The 20259-nt window shown below is 45.4% G+C and overlaps 1 protein-coding gene across 2 annotated transcripts in view; it reads right to left on the bottom strand.

The window, feature by feature from the left end:
* GFPT1 (glutamine--fructose-6-phosphate transaminase 1) overlaps nucleotides 1-20259 on the bottom strand; it is a 63691-nt gene that overhangs the window by 36431 nt on the left and 7001 nt on the right. For both annotated transcript variants that reach the window (XM_075910966.1, XM_075910965.1), the window contains exons 2-3: nucleotides 9513-9620; nucleotides 8739-8846 (exon numbers count right to left, since the gene is read on the bottom strand). In XM_075910966.1, the coding sequence (XP_075767081.1) occupies nucleotides 8739-8846; nucleotides 9513-9620 (216 nt within the window). The remainder of the gene's footprint in view (nucleotides 1-8738; nucleotides 8847-9512; nucleotides 9621-20259) is intronic.

A 20259-nucleotide genomic window follows, 5' to 3' on the forward strand; every position in this document is an offset into this window, starting at 1 on the left:
ACTTTATTGATTAGTACCACTGACTCGAGTAAAGGTTTGCAGCATCAAAGATCAAACATTTAATGTAACTGCCGATGTTTTAATATAAATTGATTAATTTATTTTCTTCTAGGCCCATACACTTCCTGAAAATAAGAGTGGAGCATTCTGAATATTGCCTATTAAAATCAAAGCTGTCTGTGAGCCAGGTGTGGAATATTCCCTAAGCTTGTATTAGGGCAAAACGTATCCCAACACCAGGACATTTACAACAAGTCTTTTGGTTTTCACCAAGAATCTCTCTGTCTCGGAGCTTGTTTCCACTATGCCAGGGATCAATGCTGCAACGATACAGCAGCTGTTGATTTATCAGGTCTGCTTAGCCACGATAAATCGATCTCTGAGCGTTCTCTCGTTGACCTTACCACACACAAGACACTACAATAAATATGTTGGACTTTAGCAATGCTATTAGCTGAAGTGATGTAGATTAGATTGATGACCGGGGTTAGTATAGACAGGGTTTCAGGAGTTCACTTATTTTGCCACTCAGTCCTCAATAAGAAGCCATCTGAAAATTGTTTACACACACATTTTTTTCTCCTGAGAACATTTTCAACTCTGATAACAGTTTCTTCTGCATGCTGCGGAAATACCTGTGAATTTTATTTGGGTAGCTTTCACATGCTTTTATTAACCAACAAACCAACGGGAACGTGATTGTGCAACAATGGGAAAGACTTACAAAACTAGGATCATAATTCTCAAAAGCACACACAATGAGCTATTAACACGTTCATAACACTTCTTAGTAAAACATAAAACTTGTCAGACAACTAGGGATGCTATAAATCATGCAGGGTAACAAATGTAATCGCTGAAAACATCAGTGGTTTCACTGTTACCTGCGCTGCGAATTTAGCTTTATACTGCAAAGCCCACAGTGAAGCCTCCTCCTGGGAGCCAGGCGGGCAGCTCTTGCATCAGCATTGGGATAAATGGTTAATGAGTTATACACTAACATCCCTTACACAACAATTTAGTGTCCTCTAAAGGCTACAAACGGACAATCAAGCCTTTTTCACAAAAACTTCAGCCAGAACAGGGAAGAAAAACCTGTAAACGGAGTAAGAGCTCACATACCAAGAACAGGTTCGACCTCTATGGCATCTCTCGGGGGTTTCCAGGCTGGAGCACTCACAGGGAAAAGCCGGGCCCTGACTCAGCAACTCCTCCCCCACCCTCTCAGAGCTCCTGGTCTGCTGCAGCTCAGGGAGGGAGTCAGAGGGAGGAGTAGGAAGGGGAACGCTCAGGGGAAGACCCCTGGGGCTGAGGGCCAGCAATACAGCCCCAGAGCCAGTGGCATGAGCCGGGAGTACAGCTCGGCTGCGGCGGGACTGCATTCCAAACAGGTGAGTGCTAACAGGGAATTTTGAGAGGGAGTTCTCCAGGTGAAGGAGAAGCAGATACAGGACTCTTGAGGGAAGTGTGTGTTGTGTTTGGGGCTTTCTTGCTGTGTGCTGAGCTTGTGTTTGTGAGTGAGGGTTGGTGTGTGTTCTTTTTTGTTTTTTGTTTATTTATTTATTTACCCCTGTGTTTGAGAGTGAGGCTTTTTTTCCCCCCCACCTCCCCTCTGCCCTCCTCCTCCCCCTCCCCTTGATGGAGTTTGTGCTGTGATTGGCAGGTGGGAACTGTTGGCTTCTAATTAAAGTTTGAATTCTAGAAGCCTCTGCTGATTGGCTGAGCCTTGGTAGGGGGAGGGGCTTTCAGGCACTCCAGGGCTTTATAAGGCAGTGGGCAAGCAACCAAGGAGCTTGCGAACAGGTGAGTGCGAACAGGGAGTTTTGAGAGGGAGTTGGGAAGGGGAGAGAGAAGGGCCGGAGGTTCTCTTGCCTTTCTTTTTAAATCCCTTTTCCAGGACAGTAGCGATGGATGGTGATGGGTCTGCTGTTGTTACCTGCACAGCGTGTGCCATGTTTGTCTTCCTCCCGGAAGAAAGAACGGATTTCATCTGAACCAAGTGCAAGCTGGTCGACATTTTGGAAGAAAAAATTAGAGGACTGGAGGCCCAAGTGTCGACCCTACGCTCGATCAGAGAGGATGAAGACTTCCTGGATAGAAGGCAGCATTTAATCCTTCAAGCACAGCAGGCAGAAGAGCCAGAGAGGGCAGTACGTGACCAAGAAGAGAACTGGCAGCATGTAACTTCTAGAAGGGGAAAAAGGCCAGCACGGGAATCCCCTGATGCTATAGAGGTAAGCAATCGCTTTCAAGCTCTCTCCGCAGGCTCTGCAGTGCTGAAAGCTCTGGAAGGGACCTCACAAGGAAGAAACCAGAAGGGAACACCATCTCCTGGAAAGCATGGGATGCGTAGTCCTACGGATGGGGGTTCCACGGCCACCACCCCCAAAAGGAAACGACGGGTGGTGGTGGTCGGGGACTCCCTCCTAAGAGGGACTGAGCCATCCCTCTGCCGTCCGGGCCTGGAATCTCGAGAGGTGGGCTGCTTACCGGGAGCTCGCATTCAGGATGTCACTGAGAGGCTTACCAAGCTGATCAAACCTTCGGATCACTACCCCTTCCTGCTTCTCCACGTGGGAACTGATGATACGGCCAAGAATGATCTTGAGCGTGTTACTGTGGATTATGTAGCGCTAGGAAGAAGGATCCAAGAATTTGGAGCGCAAGTGGTGTTCTCGTCCATCCTCCCTGTTGAAGGGAAAGGACTGGGCAGGGATCATCGAATTGAGGACGTAAATGCGTGGTTGCGCAGATGGTGTCACAGAGAGGGCTTTGGTTTCTTCGACCATGGGACTCTGTTCCAGGCGCAAGGATTGTTAGGAAGAGATGGAATCCACCTAACAAAGAGAGGAAGGAGCATCTTCGCAGGCAGGCTTGCAAACCTAGCGAGGAGGGCTTTAAACTAGGTTCGTCGGGGGACGGTGACCAAAACCCTGAGGGGAATGGGAAAGTCGGATACCGGGAAGAAATGCAGAGAGGAAGGGGCAAGAAAGGAGGACCCATGTTTCGAATGGAGAAGATAGGGCAATCAACTGGTTACCTGAAGTGTTTGTACACTAATGCGAGAAGCCTGGGCAACAACCAGGAAGAACTGGAGGCCCTGGCCCAGACCAAGAAATATGATTTAATTGGGATAACAGAGACTTGGTGGGATGACTCGCATGACTGGAGCGCTGTCATGGAAGGGTACAGACTGTTCAGGAACAACAGGCAGGGGAGAAAAGGAGGAGGAGTTGCACTATATGTAAGAGAGCACTATGATTGCTCTGAACTCCAGTATAAAGAGGGAGAAAAACCTGTTGAGAGTCTATGGGTTAAGTTTAAAGGAGCAAACAACAGCATTGACGTTGTGGTTGGTGTTTGCTACAGGCCACCGAATCAGGTGGATGAGGTAGATGAGGCTTTCTTCGGACAACTGAGCGAAGCTTCCAGATCGCAGGCCCTGGTTCTCGTGGGGGACTATAATCACCCTGACATCTGTTGGGAAACCTATACGGCAGTACACAGGCAATCCAGGAAGTTTTTGGAGAATGTTGGGGATAACTTCTTGACACAGGTGCTGAAGGATCCGACATGGGGCCGTGCGCAGCTTGACCTTCTGCTCACAAACAGGGAGGAACTAATAGGGGAAGTGGAGGTTGGTGACAACCTGGGAAGCAGTGATCATGAGATGGTAGATTTCAGGATCCTGACCAAAGGAAGAAAAGAGAGTAGTAAAATACACACCTTGGACTTCAAAAAAGCAGATTTTGACTCCCTCCGAGATCTGATGGGCAGAATCCCCTGGGATGTTAACATGAAGGGGAAAGGAGTCCAGGACAGCTGGCAGTATTTTAAAGAAGCCTTACTGAAGGCACAGAAAGAAACCATCCCGATGCGTAGCAAGAGAGGCAAACATGGTAGGAGTGGCTTACAGGGGAAATCCTTGTTGAACTTAAGCACAAAAAGAAAGCTTACGAAGAGTGGAAACTTGGACAAATGACCAGGAAGGAGTTTAAAGGTATAGCTCGAGAATGCCGGGGGGTTATCAGGAAGGCGAAAGCGCAAATGGAATTGCGACTGGCTAAGGATGTGAAGGATAACAAGAAAGGTTTCTACAGGCATGTTAACAAGAAGAAGGTGATCAGAGAGGGTGTGCAGCCCCTAATGGATGAAGGAGGTAACCTAGTGACAGATGATGTGGGGAAAGCTGAAGTACTCAATGCTTTCTTTGCCTCTGTATTCACAGACAAGGTCAGCTCCTGGACTTCTGTGCCAAGTGACACAAGATGAAGATGGACAGCCCGTGGTGGGTAAAGAACAGGTTAGGAACTATTTAGAAAAGCTAAACGTACATAAATCCATGGGTCCGGACTTAGTGCATCCGAGGGTACTGAGGGAGTTGGCAAATGTCATTGTGGAGCCTTTGGCTATTATCTTTGAAAAGTTGTGGAGATCGGGAGAAATCCCGGATGACTGGAAAAAGGCAAATGTAGTGCCCATCTTCAAAAAAGGGAAGAAGGATGATCCAGGGAACTATAGGCCGGTCAGTCTTACCTTGGTTCCTGGAAAAATCATGGAAGAAATCCTTAAGGAATCCATATTGAGGCAGTTGGAAGAGAGGAAAGTGATTAGGAATAGTCAGCATGGATTCACAAAGGGCAAGTCGTGCCTGACCAATCTGATTAGCTTCTATGATGAGGTAACTGGCTCGGTGGACACGGGGAAGTCAGTGGATGTTATATATTTTGACTTTAGCAAGGCTTTTGATACGGTCTCCCACAATATTCTTGCCAGCAAGTTTTAAGGGATTGTGGATTGGATAAGTGGACGGTAAAATGGATAAAAAGATGGCTAGAAGGCCGGGCCCAGCGGGTAGTGATCAATGGCTCGATGTCAGGATGGCGGTCGCTTTCTAGCGGAGTGCCCCAACGTTCGGTTCTAGGACCGGTTTTGTTCAATATCTTTATTAATGATCTGGATGAGGGGATGGATTGCACCCTCAGCAAGTTTGCGGATGACACTAAGCTGGGGGGGAGAGGTAGATACACTTGAGGGCAGAGATAGGGTCCAGAATGACTTCGACAAATTGGAGGATTGGGCCACAAGAAATCCGATGAGGTTCAACAAGGACAAGTGTAGAGTCCTGCACTTGGGACGGAAGAATCCCAAGCATAGTTACAAGCTGGGGACCAACCGATTAAGTAGCAGTTCTGCAGAAAAGGACCTGGGGTTACAGTGGATGAGAAGCTAGATATGAGTCAACAGGGTGCCCTTGTATCCAAGAAGGCTAATGGCATACTAAGGTGCATTAACAGGAGCATTGCCAGCATATCCAGAGATGTCATCATTCCCCTTTATTCGGCTTTGGTGAGGCGGCATCTGGAGTATTGTGTCCAGTTCTGGGCCCCCCCACTACAAAAAGGATGTGGACGCATTGGAGAGGGTCCAGCGGAGGGCAACCAAAATTATTAGGGGGCTGGAGCATATGACTTATGAGGAGAGGCTGAGGGACTTGGGTCTGTTTAGTCTGCAAAAGCAAAGAGTGAGGGGGGATTTGATAGCAGCCTTCAACTTCCTGAAGGGAGGTTCCCAAGAGGATGGAGAGAGGCTGTCTCAGTAGTGACAGATGGCAGAACAAGGAGCACTGGTCTCAAGTTGTGGTGGGAGAGGTCCAGGTTGGATATTAGGAAAAACTATTTCACTAGGAGGGTGGTGAAGCTTTGGAATGGGTTACCTAGGGAAGTAGTGGAGTCTCCATCCCTAGAGGTGTTTAAGTCTCGGCTTGACAAAGCCCTGGCCGAGTTGATTTAGTTGGAATTGGTCCTGCCTAGAGCAGGGGGCTGGACTTGATGACCTTCTGAGGTCTCTTCCAATTCTATGAATCTATGATTCGTAGGGTCCCATATCCACCCTGCCTCTTCTCCCGAGTGCCTCCCTCCCTCCCTCTCCGACTGGTCAATGCTGGGCCCTCAGCTGCTGCCAGAGTAGAGCCCCACCACCAGTGGCAGCAGAGGAGCTGTAACTGACCTCCCCAGGTCCAGCAAATTCCTTGGTTGGGGACCAGCCAGGTCCTGAGGATACTGGACAAGGGAAGTACAACCATTAGTGAATCATCATACAATACAGCAATCAGCAGCAGGCTTGCACTGTGCCTTCCATTCTCCAAGCAGGCTGTGGCATGCCTGTCAGAAAATTATTACTGTAGATGTCTGTGACAAAGCTATCAACTCCCTCTCCTCCAAATCCCTTCCAGCTTACTATTTGGCCTTCAGTCTATTGCACATACATATAAAGAAACTAGCAAAATAGTGGTCACGTGATTCCAGGCCTTTTTATTCTCAAAAGAAAATAACCTTTAACAAGTCATCCAATTTTCTTTTCATCCCTTGTGTCCCACCTGTTCGCCCATTGTCTCTGACGCTACTGAAATATTAGCTTTGCCTGACCAAGCATAATCACTTTACACAATATTAAATTAGAATCTCGAGCAGTAACAATTTAGTGGCTGAAAAGTATCAGATTAGTCTTTTCTATATAGAACTTTGTCCTTTTGTCCAGAGATTACCTTTTCTCTCTCCCTCTTAATAGCTTTTCATAGACCATAATATAGATTTCTTTGTTGTTTTTAGTTGGAAAGCATCATTTTACCCTAAGTGCTTATTAAATCTTACCATTATTCCACTGTCTTTCTTTGTTATTGAATATACAGGTTGGACTGCCCTGGTCTGGCACCCTCGGGACTTGACCGGTCCCAGATGAGGGATTTTGCCAGACCAACTATGATCATTTCTGGCCCCCAGCCTCCTCCTGCCCCGGCCCGACTACAGCTCTCCCAGCTGGCTGCCCCCTCTCACTGGCCCTGCTGTCTTGTCAGCCCCGGCTACCCCCCGAGGCAGCCCCGCCGCCTCGGCTGCTCACCAGGTTCCCACTGCAGAGCCTGGCTCCTGCTGCTGCTCAAGGCAGCTCCATAGCCTCTGCAACAGGTTCCTGCTGACGTGCGTGGGGCTCCAGGGCACTAGCCCTCCGGTGGAGTGTCCCAGTTAAGAGACTTTCAACCTGTGTACACTATAACCTTGTTCATTTATACTTTGGTCTTAGCTGAATTAAGATCCAGTCCACACATTTAATTTGGATCAATGAGATTCTACTACAGGCTTGATAAAAAGCACATTAAAAAGCTACCAAATCAGTTTCTCTTTAGTTTCACATATGAGAACTCTTGCTGTTTTCTTGCCTGAAGAGATGTGACGAATTTAACATCTGACTCTATCCAGGGCATATAAAGAATTTAGAAATAGAAAGCAGAATACCTCACTTAATGCTTTCTCATCAATTTGACAATTCCACTTACAAGTATATGAGTATTTTTTCTTAACCAATTCCTTAGCTCATCTATTGCACACCTCAAGATAAAACTAACATTTGCACTATTTGATAGTTAGGCCATTCAGGAACTCAGTCAATTGTTATATGCACTTATACTTTTCAATTTTTTATTAAGGCTAAATTCAAAAAGTGCTAGTGGATTATTTTCTCCTGATTGTTTTCAGAATTGAAATAAGAAGAATCTACCTCTGTGTGGATATAGTTTAAATGTTGCAATATTATTTTCTCTATTTTGCTTTATTCGAATGACAAAACATTGTACAGTTCATTCCCTGAAATTGATTCCCCCATTCTTTCTAAAAGGTTGTTCCCTATTTTGAGAACTTTGTTTTTAATTTATCAAGCTAAATTGGCCCCAATCCAGCTAACATTCACAATCACTTGTGTATCTTAGTGAATTAAATAAAACTACTCTTGGGTAGCGATGTGAACGACTAGTCGATTATCCAATAAGTAAATGCTAATTGGATAGTCAACATGCTAGTTGGCTAGTCGCTTCCCTCCCCCACCCGCTTGCTCTATCAGAAAGAGGAAGCAAGGGGAGTGGGAAGAAAAGGGGGTGCTTCAAAGTGGTAGCGTCATGTGGAGCCTGTGGTCTGCCGCTTTGAAACGTAGCGTGCAGCCTGGGGTCAGCTAGGGACTCTTTCACTGACCCCAGACTTCCCACGTTGTTTCAAAGCGGCAGCGCCGCATGGAGCCAGCTGGGGACTCCCCACCTATAAAGTGTAGAGGTCTGTTGCTACACTTCAAAGGTGGAGGCGCCCTTAACGACTAATTGAATAATCAATGCAAAATTGCATTGACTATTTGATTAGCAAATTAATCGAAATTTTACATCCTTACTCTTGGATGTGAAGTACTTTGTGCTTAAGTACTTTGCTGGATTTGGGCCTTAAGCTATACTGATCTGAAATTTTCTACTTTAGAAGCACAACACTGATTAATTCAATATGATCAATCAAATTTTTCAGTTTCAGATTGTATGATGAACAAACCCTCAAAGAAGACTTAAATTCTTTGCCCTAGAAAATCACCATAAATGTTCATTGATATTTTCAGTTACATCTTCCACTATTAAAGACATTTTTCTCCCATGTAAAGCAGCACGTACCCTAGTTAGTGTAGCAGTATACCTACAGATAGTTGATGGTTTTATTAAGGCTCAGTTTGATGGATCAAAGACTTCCTTGTTCAGAAGTTGTGTCCCCCAAGGAACGCTAAGGCCAGAATATACAGAATAAACAATACCTCAATATATATAATATAAAGTTCCACACACATGGGATTGCAGTTAAAAGGTAGGTAACATGGAAAAACTCAGGATATTTTTGGAAAGGAAAAGTAATAAAGAATTAAAATGTGATACATACTGTTAACTTCTTCATCCAGAGCCTTCACTTTCCCCTTCTTTTTGATTAGCTGGATTTTACCGGCATTAGCCTCCCAGTCTTTATCATTTCCACCATCGATTCCCACACCTGTTTCCCGCAGAACACAACAAAGTTGAGACTTATGTTACACGGTTTGTGTTCTATATTCAAATAAATGGAGGGCATATCTTCACTAAGGGGTTGAGCTAGTATAGAAACTATATATAATCGACTGCCAAGCACTCTCCCATCGAGTCCGGTACTTACTCCACCAAAATGAGAAAAGTAAGCGGAGTCGGCAAGAAAGCATCAGCGGTCAGCTTACTGCAGTAAGCAGAGCTAAGTACGTTGACTTCAGATGCGTTATGTATGCTGACATTGCGTAATTTAGGTCTATGAATTACCATGCTAGTATAGTCAAGGCCTTAGGAATAAACTTTAGAACATTGCTTTTATTTCTTCCCCCCTCAGGAATAATAGTACAAAGTCCCTTAAATTAAGACTAAATAACCTCTTGTTATCTTAAAAGGCATGTTCAAATCCTAGAATGAAAGGCACTGAGAATATTTGTATGCAACACTGCAATTACTACTCAGCAAACTTCTTTTAAATATTCTGGATGCAACAATGTAGAATAGCGTTTTAGTTTCCAAAAAACAGGACAGCAGTGGAAAGCAAAGTCTGACTTGTTACCACCCGCCTAACAGGTCTACCAGTAAAATGGCAATTTACAATATGAAACAAAAATAATTGTTACTTTATTAAATGACCTACCTGCAGAATCATATCCTCTGTACTCCAGTCTCTGAAGTCCTTTGATAAGGGTCTCCAGGATCTCCCGTCTTGTCCGGGGAACATGGTAGTTTAGATAAGCGAAGATGCCTATAGAATAGAAAGTTATATTCTCAGAATGGTCCATTTAACAGGATGACAGAGCACCAAGAATGTTGTGCCCATAGAAGTCCAACACAAAGGATAAGGTGTAAGAACTGCCATACTGTAGTTCACACTTGCCACTGTACGTTATAATTCTCTCACAGAAAAGTACTATTAAATTCTTACCCTTTCTACACATATGCTAAGTTCTCTAAGGGGCAGTGCTTACATGGGGAAAGCCAAGGTTAAACCCTTATCCCTACTATGTATTTGATTCTAAAACCAACGGAACAAAATAGTCAATCAGCAGAGAAACACTTGGTAGAGACAGAATTTTCAGGTGAGCTGGTGTTTGACCATGAGACTTGGTACCCTAAAACAGAACAACCTTCACTGAACAATGTCATAACTGAAGTTCAGATTCAGTAAAGTACTTACGCAAATGTTTAATTTAAGCACCTACTTAAGCATTATCTTGAATAGGATTCTCCCCCTCCCCACCCAATATCTATATGCAGAACTTATTTCTTCAACACAACTTCCCCTTAAGTTCTTCACGCAGATACCCAAAACACTCATTCACTCATACCCTCTAAAATCCTTACAAAGGAATCAAGCTGTCTCCCTTACAGGCTGGGAAAGATGAGAAATTGTTATTTCTATTTTTAAACACTTGACAGGCACTCAGATATTTTGGTGATGGATGCACATAAGCTACTCTATAATGAAAATTTAATTATTTGGATCATTCAGAAAGATTCCACTTGACACTGTGATGAAGCAGTAACAGAGTGCCACATTTATTTGCACAAAGAACATTTGTATTAGAAAACTATTCCTTCACCCTGCACTAAAATTTTAACAAAGAAAAGAAATAGGTAAGTATGAAAGTGCAACGATTTGGCAAATTTAAAATACGCGCTTACTGCGTACACTTCTGAAAGTGACGAAATTTTGACTTCCCAACATGAGGCACCTTAGACTTAGAGGGTTTTTTTTCCCCCTTTCAGAAAATAGATGCTGTTATTTCCAAAAACTGATGTTTTTAAGATCACTCAAAATCAGGGCACTCCAAATACTAACTGATTTCAGAAAATGTAGACTATCTTTTTAATCAGCATGTCTCCATCCTCTTTACCCACAGTAAGGTAGTCTTTAAACATGCGAGGAAAACTCAAAGACAACAGATCTACTTGTATAAATAGGGACTAAGTAAGCACTTGCAAGACCATGCCCTTAAACAAATCGTTATTGACACTGTCCCAGATCAGTGGTTCCCAACCTTATCAAGCATATGGACACCTTTCCAAGCTATGTCATGGACCCTCCCCCCCGGGGAGAAAAAAAAAGACAAGGAAAAGAAAAGTAAGGATCGAGCCCACTGTGGTGGACCCAACCCTTATTTTTAAACTTTCCATGGATCCTCTGCAACACTGTAGTGGACCACCAGGGGTCCACAGACGGTGAATCACTGTCCTAGCACTCAAACCTGTCTAATCACTTCTTTTATATACTGAGAAGTGTGAGCAGAGATTTCAGGGTTTACAGAGGCACTGAAGCTCATGTTACTAAGCCTTGAAAGGTTTACCAGAAACCTATTTCCCACAGGCAAGACAACCAGATAAGATGGGACTTGCAGGCAACACCCATGTGACCATCTCCCAATCCTCTTTTCTACAGACCTCAGTTTGTGGGTGTCAGGCAAGCCTGGGGCTTTCCACCTCCAAGTTGATGGCATGGAAGGGAAGCTTCTGTCTGCTCACCCACAAGGCCTTGCTTCCACACAAAGGGTACGTCTAGACTACATGCCTCTGGCGACAGAGGCATGTGGATTAGGCTACCAGGCATAGGAAAATGAAGCAGCGATTTAAATAATTGCTACTTCATTTAAATTTAAATGGCTGCCGCGCTGAGCCGATCAGCTGTTTGTCAGCTCAGTGCTGTAGTCTGGACACTCCACGGTCGACATCAAAGACATTTGTCGACTCCCAGGTATGACTCCTGGGATGAGGTTTACCTGGGAGGTTGACAAATGCCTTTGATGTCGATCGCGGAGCATCCAGACTACCGCACTGAGCTGACAAACAGCTGATCGGCTCAGCGCAGCAGCCACTTAAATTTAAATGAAGCGGCGATTATTTAAATCGCTGTTTCATTTTCCTATGCCGGATAGCCTAATCTACATGCCTGTCGCCAGAGGCATGTAGTCTAGACGTACCCCTAGACGCGAAGAAGACTAGCCAAAAGGGAGGTTTTGTCTTCTCCTTCTGCTGCCAGTGATGCTCTGCTATTTCCTCCTCTTCCTCTCGGTGGTAGAAAACACAGGACGGAGAAGGTCCTCTTCTTTCTGTCTCAATCCCTTCAAGCTACTCAGAAGCAGCAGCTTCCCACATGCCCTGTTTAACCATTTAACCAGAACCCTGTGGGGAGGAGGGGGCTTGCTTCGGCCGGGCCCAGCAGGGCTGGCTGCACTGTGCCGCAGGTGGGGCCAGCCCTACTGTGGGGCTGCTCCAACCTGGCAGGGCCTGCCATACTGCACCACAAGCTGCTCCCAGCTTACTGCACTATGGGAGGGGGGGCTGCTCTGGCCAGGCAGGGCCTGCTGTGCTGCTCCAGCTGGGCCAGGCCTCCAGTTACCGGGTTACCCTTGTAAGCATGCCAGCAAGGCGAATGTTTACAGGGTAAGCAGTACCCCTTAACCGCCGTAGGGCACCCCGAGGTAAAGGAATGCTGGGGTACCCTAGACACACTTTGAAAACAAGGAGGCTGTGCAGCCTTGTCTGAAATTACAATCTGCCCTGCAGATCCTCTGTTTCTGGCCTAGGGTTGCCAGGTGTCCGGTATTCACCCAGACAGTCTGGTATTTTCTGAATTTTTCCCCAGACAGGAGGCGAAAATGCTGGGCACTTAGCAACCCTTCAAACACTCAGCGCCTGGCCTCCTCCTCCCTCCCACCCGAACCTCCCAACCACCCCAGCCCCCCGCTTATCTGGTTCCGCAAGGCTGCCTGTACAAAATGGCTACCAGCCAAAAGACCTAGGGTAAGCAATGTCTCCCTGGTCGTAGTGCTCAACCGCTCCCCTGTTCCTATCCTGCACTTGAAGGGATATTAATAAGTCCTTGGAGTCCTTTTTTTTTGATCTCCTGTTTTTTTCCCCTTCAACAGAACTTTTTCACGGTGTTGGGTTTTTTGGGGGGGGGGGGGGTTCGGTATTACTGTTTCAACCATCTGGCAACTCTAGTGGCTGCTGAGGAGCGAGAGCCCAGGGTAAAGTCCTGGCCAGCAAAGGGATTATTTCCATGAGCACCAAAATGCTGCCACCTCTAAGAGGGGGTGCCGTAGATATTTAACCCACTACAACCCCACTATTTAATGGAAGCTATAAAAACCATTTTTGCTAAGTGGGCTGTGCCCATGAAAGTGGTATGTGCCCATACCATCTACACGTTGTGTTAGTCTTTACGGTGCTGCTAGTCTAGTCGTTTTTTAAGTTTTCCCATTTTTGCTAAATTCCAGAAGCATCCCGTTCTCACAAAGGAAAACCACAGGAACAATTTCCTACCCTACCCAGGGCTAGATTAGCTGATATCTTTTTATCCCCTTGAATAGTGTGTGTGTGCTGGGTAGGTGGTAATTAGCTCTTTGCAGCTGTTTGGAGCATTCTTGGTGGAGCTGCCCAAAGAGGAGTGTGTTCTTTTGTCAGAAAATGCTAATTTTGCTGAAATCTAAACATTCCCCAAGGACATGTGATTTTCATGCAAATACCAGGGAAATCAGACAGGTTCCACCAGCACCCTGACTAGCTTCCCTGGGCCCTACTGCAGTTAAGAGCCTGGAAGTCTTGGGCACTCTAACAAGCTCACTATTTTTGGAGCCCTGTGGGAATCTGCCAGGGAAGTTGCTCTGATTCACAGATTTCCAGTCTGAATGTATCTAGCTACAACTTCTAGCCATTGCATCGTGTTAGATATTCTCTGCTCAACTGACCCAGCCCATTATATTTGTTCCCCAGGTAGACACTTATAACTTGGTAATTAAGTCACTCTTTAACCTTCTCCTTGTGTTTAGATAAATATATTGAATTCCTTGACTCCATCACACCTGAGGCAGGCTCTCTAATCCTTTAATCATTCTTATGGCTCTTCAAATGTATCCACATCCCCCTTGAATTGCAGGCACCAGAACTGGCCATGGCATTTCAGCAGCAGATATAGAATCATAAAACCCTAGGGCTGGAAGAGACCTCAGGAGTCATCAACTACAGCCCCCTACCCAAAGTAGGACCAACTCCAACTAAATCACTAGTCGCACTAGTGCCAAGTTCAGAGAGAAAATAATCTCTCTGCTCTGACTCAAGACTCCTGGTTGTGTATCTCAGGATTGCAATAGCTACTTTGGCCACAGCATGGCACTGGGCGCTCACGTTCAGCTGACGAGTCACCACCCTTCCCCCAGGACAGACAGGCAGGCAGGCCGCCTATGCCTATGGAGCTGCCTGCTTATCTTGGCAGGCTACGGAACCTACAGAAACTTTGCAAAAAAGTCAAAATTGTGGGTTGTTTTGTCATTTGTGAAACCAATGTTGAGAGTCCTCTGCCTTCAGAAACATCAAAGTTTGGGGGTTTTGCTCCATTTCGGGACGAAAAATATTTCAAGTTTCAGAACCTCCTGAGGAACAGGAATTCCACGCACACTCTCTCAACGGAAAGCACTGGCAGAGCCAAAGAGCTGGAGGTGTGGCTCACACGTAAGAATGCCAGCGTGGGCACACCCTTTAAAAACACACATCCTGGAGTGAATCAGAACGACCGAAGATGACTTAAATCAGGAGACCATCCCTGTTACTGACTTATAAGCACATATTCTAACCTGGCTACAGTGAAACACAAGGTGAAATAAATGCCAGGGTGAACAAAAAAGCTGTGTACATTTCAATAAATTCCCAGAGGTTTTTTTTTTAATATTTGCAAAGCTTGCATTTTAAATAGTGTCAAAACCCGTAATTTGTGCTAATTTAAGTCCAAGAGATTTGAGATAGAGGAGATAGAACAGATCCCTCTCCAACTGATTATAGGCAGGATACACTGAGGCAACCCAGACTAGAAAAAGAACACAACTCATTGCATCTAGTGCAGACAGGGCATTTAAAGGCTCATTAGCATCATCCTACGTCTTTGGCCTCCCCATCAGTCTCGTAAGGCGGAGGTCTTGTTCCAACCAGCACCTCATTCAAATGCCCAAAGCCAGCCATCCTCCTCCGAGTTGAAGTCTTTGGGCAGGACCATCTCCAGTGAGGGTTCTCTTGATAAGGAAATTGCCTCCAGAATCTGTAATGCCAGCCAGGCCCTTGGATGACATTGAACAAAAGCTCTTGAACTAACACATTTGTCTCTGCACTAAACAGAAAATCTACCGTGCAGTGGTCCCATCCCCTCTCAAAACATGGACTCTTCTCCTGACCGCACATTAAACTCAAACATATTGTTTAACCAGTTAACCGATTAAAAGGTATCAATGGGGGGCCCCCCCAAGCCTGGCTGGAGTGGCCTCCCTGCCTGCCACGGGACTGGAATGCCCCTCCACTCGCCACCACAGGGAAGGGATGCCAGAGCAGCCCCTGCTCGTGGCAGGCCAGGCTCCCCAGCCAGGGACCACCCTGCCTGCAGGGGGCCTGGGACCACTGTCCTCAGCAAGCCCACCGAGGGACTGAAGCAGACCCCTACATTAAACAGCCTTCCGCTCAGTAACGAGCATTCTCTGGCAGGACCCAGCTACCAAGGTTAAGGTTCCTGAGAGTGAAAATGATTAGCATCAAGGATACACTGCTGAGAGCAGAACTTAGGGGGACCAAACATAGATCTGCATCCTCAAACATCATGGACATGGACCTCCCATATCCTCTATGCAGCCAGTTAGGGATGTGAATGACTAGTCAACTACAAATGCTTATCGGAAAGTCGGCACACTATTTGACTAGTCGCTTCCCCCACTCCTTGCTGCCTCTATCAGAAAGAGGCAGCAAGTGGGGAGGAAGAGGAGGGGGGAGAGCTTCAAAGCAGCAGCACCGCTGCGTGGAGCCCAGGGTCTGCTGCTTTGAAACACCACATGCAGCCCAGGGCAATGGGGACTCCCCCACTGACCTCGGACTCCATGTGGTGCTGCTTTGAAACGCCATGTGGAGCCTGATGCTGGGCTCCCCTGGGGCTGTTGCTACACTTCCCTTATCGACTAATCAAATTGCATCTACTATTTGATTAGCCAATTAATTGAAATTTTACATCCCTACGGCCAATTTGGGTGTAATGGTTTGGACTTCAGAGTCACAGGCACAGCCATGGACGAGCATTGTGACAATGTCATCACTATCGCTAGCAATAATTACCAACACCACAGCAGGTTCTATCTTTTTTAAACACATCTAGTCGTGTCTGTGCTACATGCAAAATCCTGTTTAAAATTCAATCCTCTTAACAATGGGTTATAAACACAACCTATTCTACCAGTGTAGGCAAAAGGTTCTATCAGCTGTCAACTTCAACTCATTCCATGCTCACACCTCCATTGCAGGATTAGCCCAATCTTGAGAGCCCTACGCAGATACAAAATTGGTATTCGCAGTCACGAAAAATGATCCGGGGATATCTGCAACCACATCAGTGAAGGTGGAAACCCAGAGATTTAAAGCGGAATCCACAAATTTGCAGGGTTCTAGACAGGGATGTGAAAGTGTAACTGTGTGCACAGTTAACCAATGAGCCTGGGTTCATTCATTAATCTGCGCAGTTACATACAGTCCTCCTCCCGCACTGTATCAGAGGCAGCAGCATGGGGGAGAGGTGGCTCCACAGGAACCGGCACACACAGAGAAGTGGCTTAAAAGCTGGCTCCCCCCAAGCACCGGCTCCCATGGAACCACCTGCCCTCCCCTGTGCTGCTGCCTCAGTGGAAAGTAGCAGGGGGGAAGTAGGGAGCTCCATGGGAGTCATCACGTGTGGGGAGGTGGCTTAAAAAACAGCTCCCTATGTGCACCAGCTCCTACCTTTCCCACCGTGCCGCCTCTGATACAGAATGTATGTAACCATTAGGATTAACCAAAGAGCCCATGCTTATCGGTTAATTGTGTAAACGGGTATATACTAAGGGTTACGTCTAGACTACGAGCCTCTTTCAAAAGAGATCGTCTAGACTGCCACAAGACTTTTGAAGAAGTGATCCACTTTTTCGAAAGACAACACCCAGGCAATCTGGACACACTCTTTCGAAAAAGCCAACTTTGCGTTCCAGAACACCTTTTTTTGAAAGAGCTCTTTTGAAAAAAAGGCGTTCTTCCTCATAAAATGAGGCTCGCCGCTGTCAAAAAAACCGCTGCGTTCTTTTCATTTAATTTTGAAAGAATGCGACAGCAGTCTAGATGCAGGTGAAGTTTTTTTTAAAAAAAGGCCACTTTTTTTTTTTTTTTAAATCTTGTAGTCTAGACGTAGCCAAACATCCCAAATCCACATCCCCGGATACAGATGCCCGTGGATATGAAGCAGCTATCCATGGATTTGCACGGCTCTTAGGGTTGCCAGATGGTTTAAAAAAAAATACCAAACATACTTGACATTACATCACAATCTACATTACATCTTATGTAGAAAATACCGGACACTAATATTTTCTCATTTATATTTTCGCAATTTGTTTCCTGAACAGAAAGCTCAAATACTGGACTGTCCAGTTCAAAACCGGACACCTGGCAACCCTAAGGGCTCTACCTATCTCAGTACTCCAGTATTGAAACAGAGAATGCTGTTACTCCAACATTCTTTGTGGGAACCACCCAACTACACACTGCAACATTTCTGACAGCTTTGAGTAGACTTTTTTTGCTATGCACAGTAACCGCTGGCATTATTAATGGCTAGGCTGTGTTGGCAAGCGTATACAAACAAACAGATTTCTTTTGAGATCACTAGCTCACTTGGATAGGACAAACTATGGTGAAACAATGAAACAAAGAATGAAAAATGTTACAAGTGAGTTAATCATTGCATTTAATTAAGAATGACAAATTATGTTCCATGAAACCAAGGCTTTTTCCTCCTCCTATTCATATTCATGAAGAACACTGCCAAGAATACTGGGATAAAAAAAAATCAGCTAACATCACAGCATTCCATAAGGTAGCATCTTCCAGGAATTTTCCAACAGATCCTTGCAGGCACATTAAAAATGCAACCGCATAATTTCATGAGCACTAACAAGAATGTGACTTCAGCATCATAAAGCAATAAAAACAATTAAGCCTGATTAATTTATGTATAATTTCTCTCAAGGCAATTACTATGATAGTGCTATGATTTTCAACCAAAAAAAAAAATATTAGGAAACGGAAAAGTTTCTGACTAGGATCACTACCAAGGTAGATCATTTCAGGGTCTAGAAATTTTGATACCCTTCCTAGAAATCTAGTCTTATAAAATGAATCCATGGTTGTTCTGAAATAAACACAAGCACTGAATCGACTTTGAGGAAGGAGGAGCAAATTCTGTACTTAACAGCTATTAACAGAGAATTCCTATTCTCTACTACTGACGAGCCGTTCAATCAGGGTGGATAATTATTTTTCATGGGGCACGCTAAGAATCTGTAAGAGGTCAAAGACTGCACTCTTCTATGTTAATGGAGGAGGTCCAGAGTCTGGGATGGATGTTGGGTGCGGGCTTGAATTAGGGTGCAGGATCCAGAAGGGGGAATGGATGCAGAAGGGGATTCTGACCTGGAGAAAGAACATAGGAGGGTTGCAAGGTCCAGGAGCGGGTTGTAACGTGAGGCAGGGAGTGGGGAGCCAGGTGCAGGGTCTGCCTGGGAGGCCCTTACAGAAGTAGGTGGCTCCTGACCAGCAGCCTAACGGAACCCATGGGCAGCTCCCTGCCTACCATGCCCAATGTGCCGCTCAAAGTGACCGGCTGCTGGGCCACATGCACCCTTGGGCAGGGAGACTTCGTGTGCTGCCCCCAAACCCAGTACAATCCTTGCAGCTCCCACTGGACAGTTCCCAGTCAAGGGAGCAGTCTGGCCCGTGCTTGTGGGTGCATGCAGTATGTGAAGTCCCCCTGCCCTGGGGGGCACAGTGCAGACACGCACATGGCCCCAGCAGCAGACCGCTTTGAGTAGCACATGGGGAGCATGGCAGGCAGGGAGCTCCCCAAGGGTCCTGCTGGGCCGCAGGACATTGGCAGCCCAGAACACTGAGGAAGGCTGGATCCGGCCCATGGGCCATATTTTGCCCGCCAATGACTTAGAGCAAGGGATGGGAAATTTGGGCTTTTGAGTTCTATGCCTTGCTTAGCACTACATGATCTCAAGCAAGTCACTTGATTTCTCTGTGATGGATAAACTGAGTCTATGAAAATGGTTGCTGTAAAGATCTTACAGAAGCATTATTTATTTCAAGTAACAGCAGCACTTGCACAAATAAAAAATAAGTTCCCGCCTCAGACAGCTCACAGTGCCATCCATTATTGCTACTGCAAGTAATCATGGTATTAGGGACTGTCTACACACGGATTTATTCAGGAACAGACTTAAACTAAGCTAAAGAGGAACAAAGGTCTCTTGCTCTGCAGTAAGAGCATCCACATGTGGAGTGTATTCAGGTGTAACTGTTGCTGAATGACTTTATGTGAACTCAATCTCTAAGGCAATATTAATTTACAGTATGTTTGGAACATGCTGTAAAGATGTCTTATATTTTTAGATTTCAGAGGGGTACTCGTGTTGGTCTATTTTGGGGGGGGGGGAAGGAGTCCAGTTGCACTTTAAAAACCTAACGAGGTGATTTACTGGAGAAAAGCTTTTCTCGTCAGCATCTAAGGAGTGAGTTGTAGCTCACAAAGTCCTAATACATTGATACATTTGTTAGCTTTTAAAGTGCCAACCAGACTCCTTGTTGTTTTAATATTTAGTAATTCCCACAGACCATCCCTTTCAATTCATTGATGCACTCAGGACAAAGGAGTCCTTTGTTCTGATGATAACGATCAAGGCCTTCCCCCTGGATTGAGCTCTGTCTGTGCAGAATTTGTTGCAAGTGCAGGGTCTAAATTAGATAAATCAATTAAACACGTGGTTAAACAAAAACGTCTTGCAAGCAGAGAGAGGGGAGGAAAGCAAGGACTTCCCTACAAATGAAATTGATAGTGAAACCACAAATGCCAAAACATGTTCTAATATTAACAAAGAAACCTAGGCACCACAAGAAAGTAGTAGTGGAGGGAGGTGTATTTAATCCTGCCTCAGCACTGGGAGATGGATTTCTATGTTTTTTTAACAAGTTGCCAATCACCCTGAACTTCTATTGACTCCACTCAGAACAGAGGCTGTTCAACATCCTGCAGGACTGGATCCCTGTCATTTATCTGCTAGTTGCTAATTTCAACCGGAAAATTTGGTGAACCGAGTGCCAAAAAGATGCTAAATCTGTGCAGATTAGAAAATTATGACAACGACTGCAACCTTCAGCTGTGAAGGTTAGTTTACGTTTATATCATTAGCTTTTCAAAAAGTCCAAGAGAAGGAGAGCAGGAAAAACACCCTTCTGTGGAGGAACAATACTAGTTCATCGGAAGGCTTCTTTACTATGAAAGGCAAGATTTTTCC

Source organism: Pelodiscus sinensis, chromosome 28, assembly GCF_049634645.1.
Source record: "Pelodiscus sinensis isolate JC-2024 chromosome 28, ASM4963464v1, whole genome shotgun sequence".
NCBI classification, from domain to species: domain Eukaryota; kingdom Metazoa; phylum Chordata; order Testudines; family Trionychidae; genus Pelodiscus; species Pelodiscus sinensis.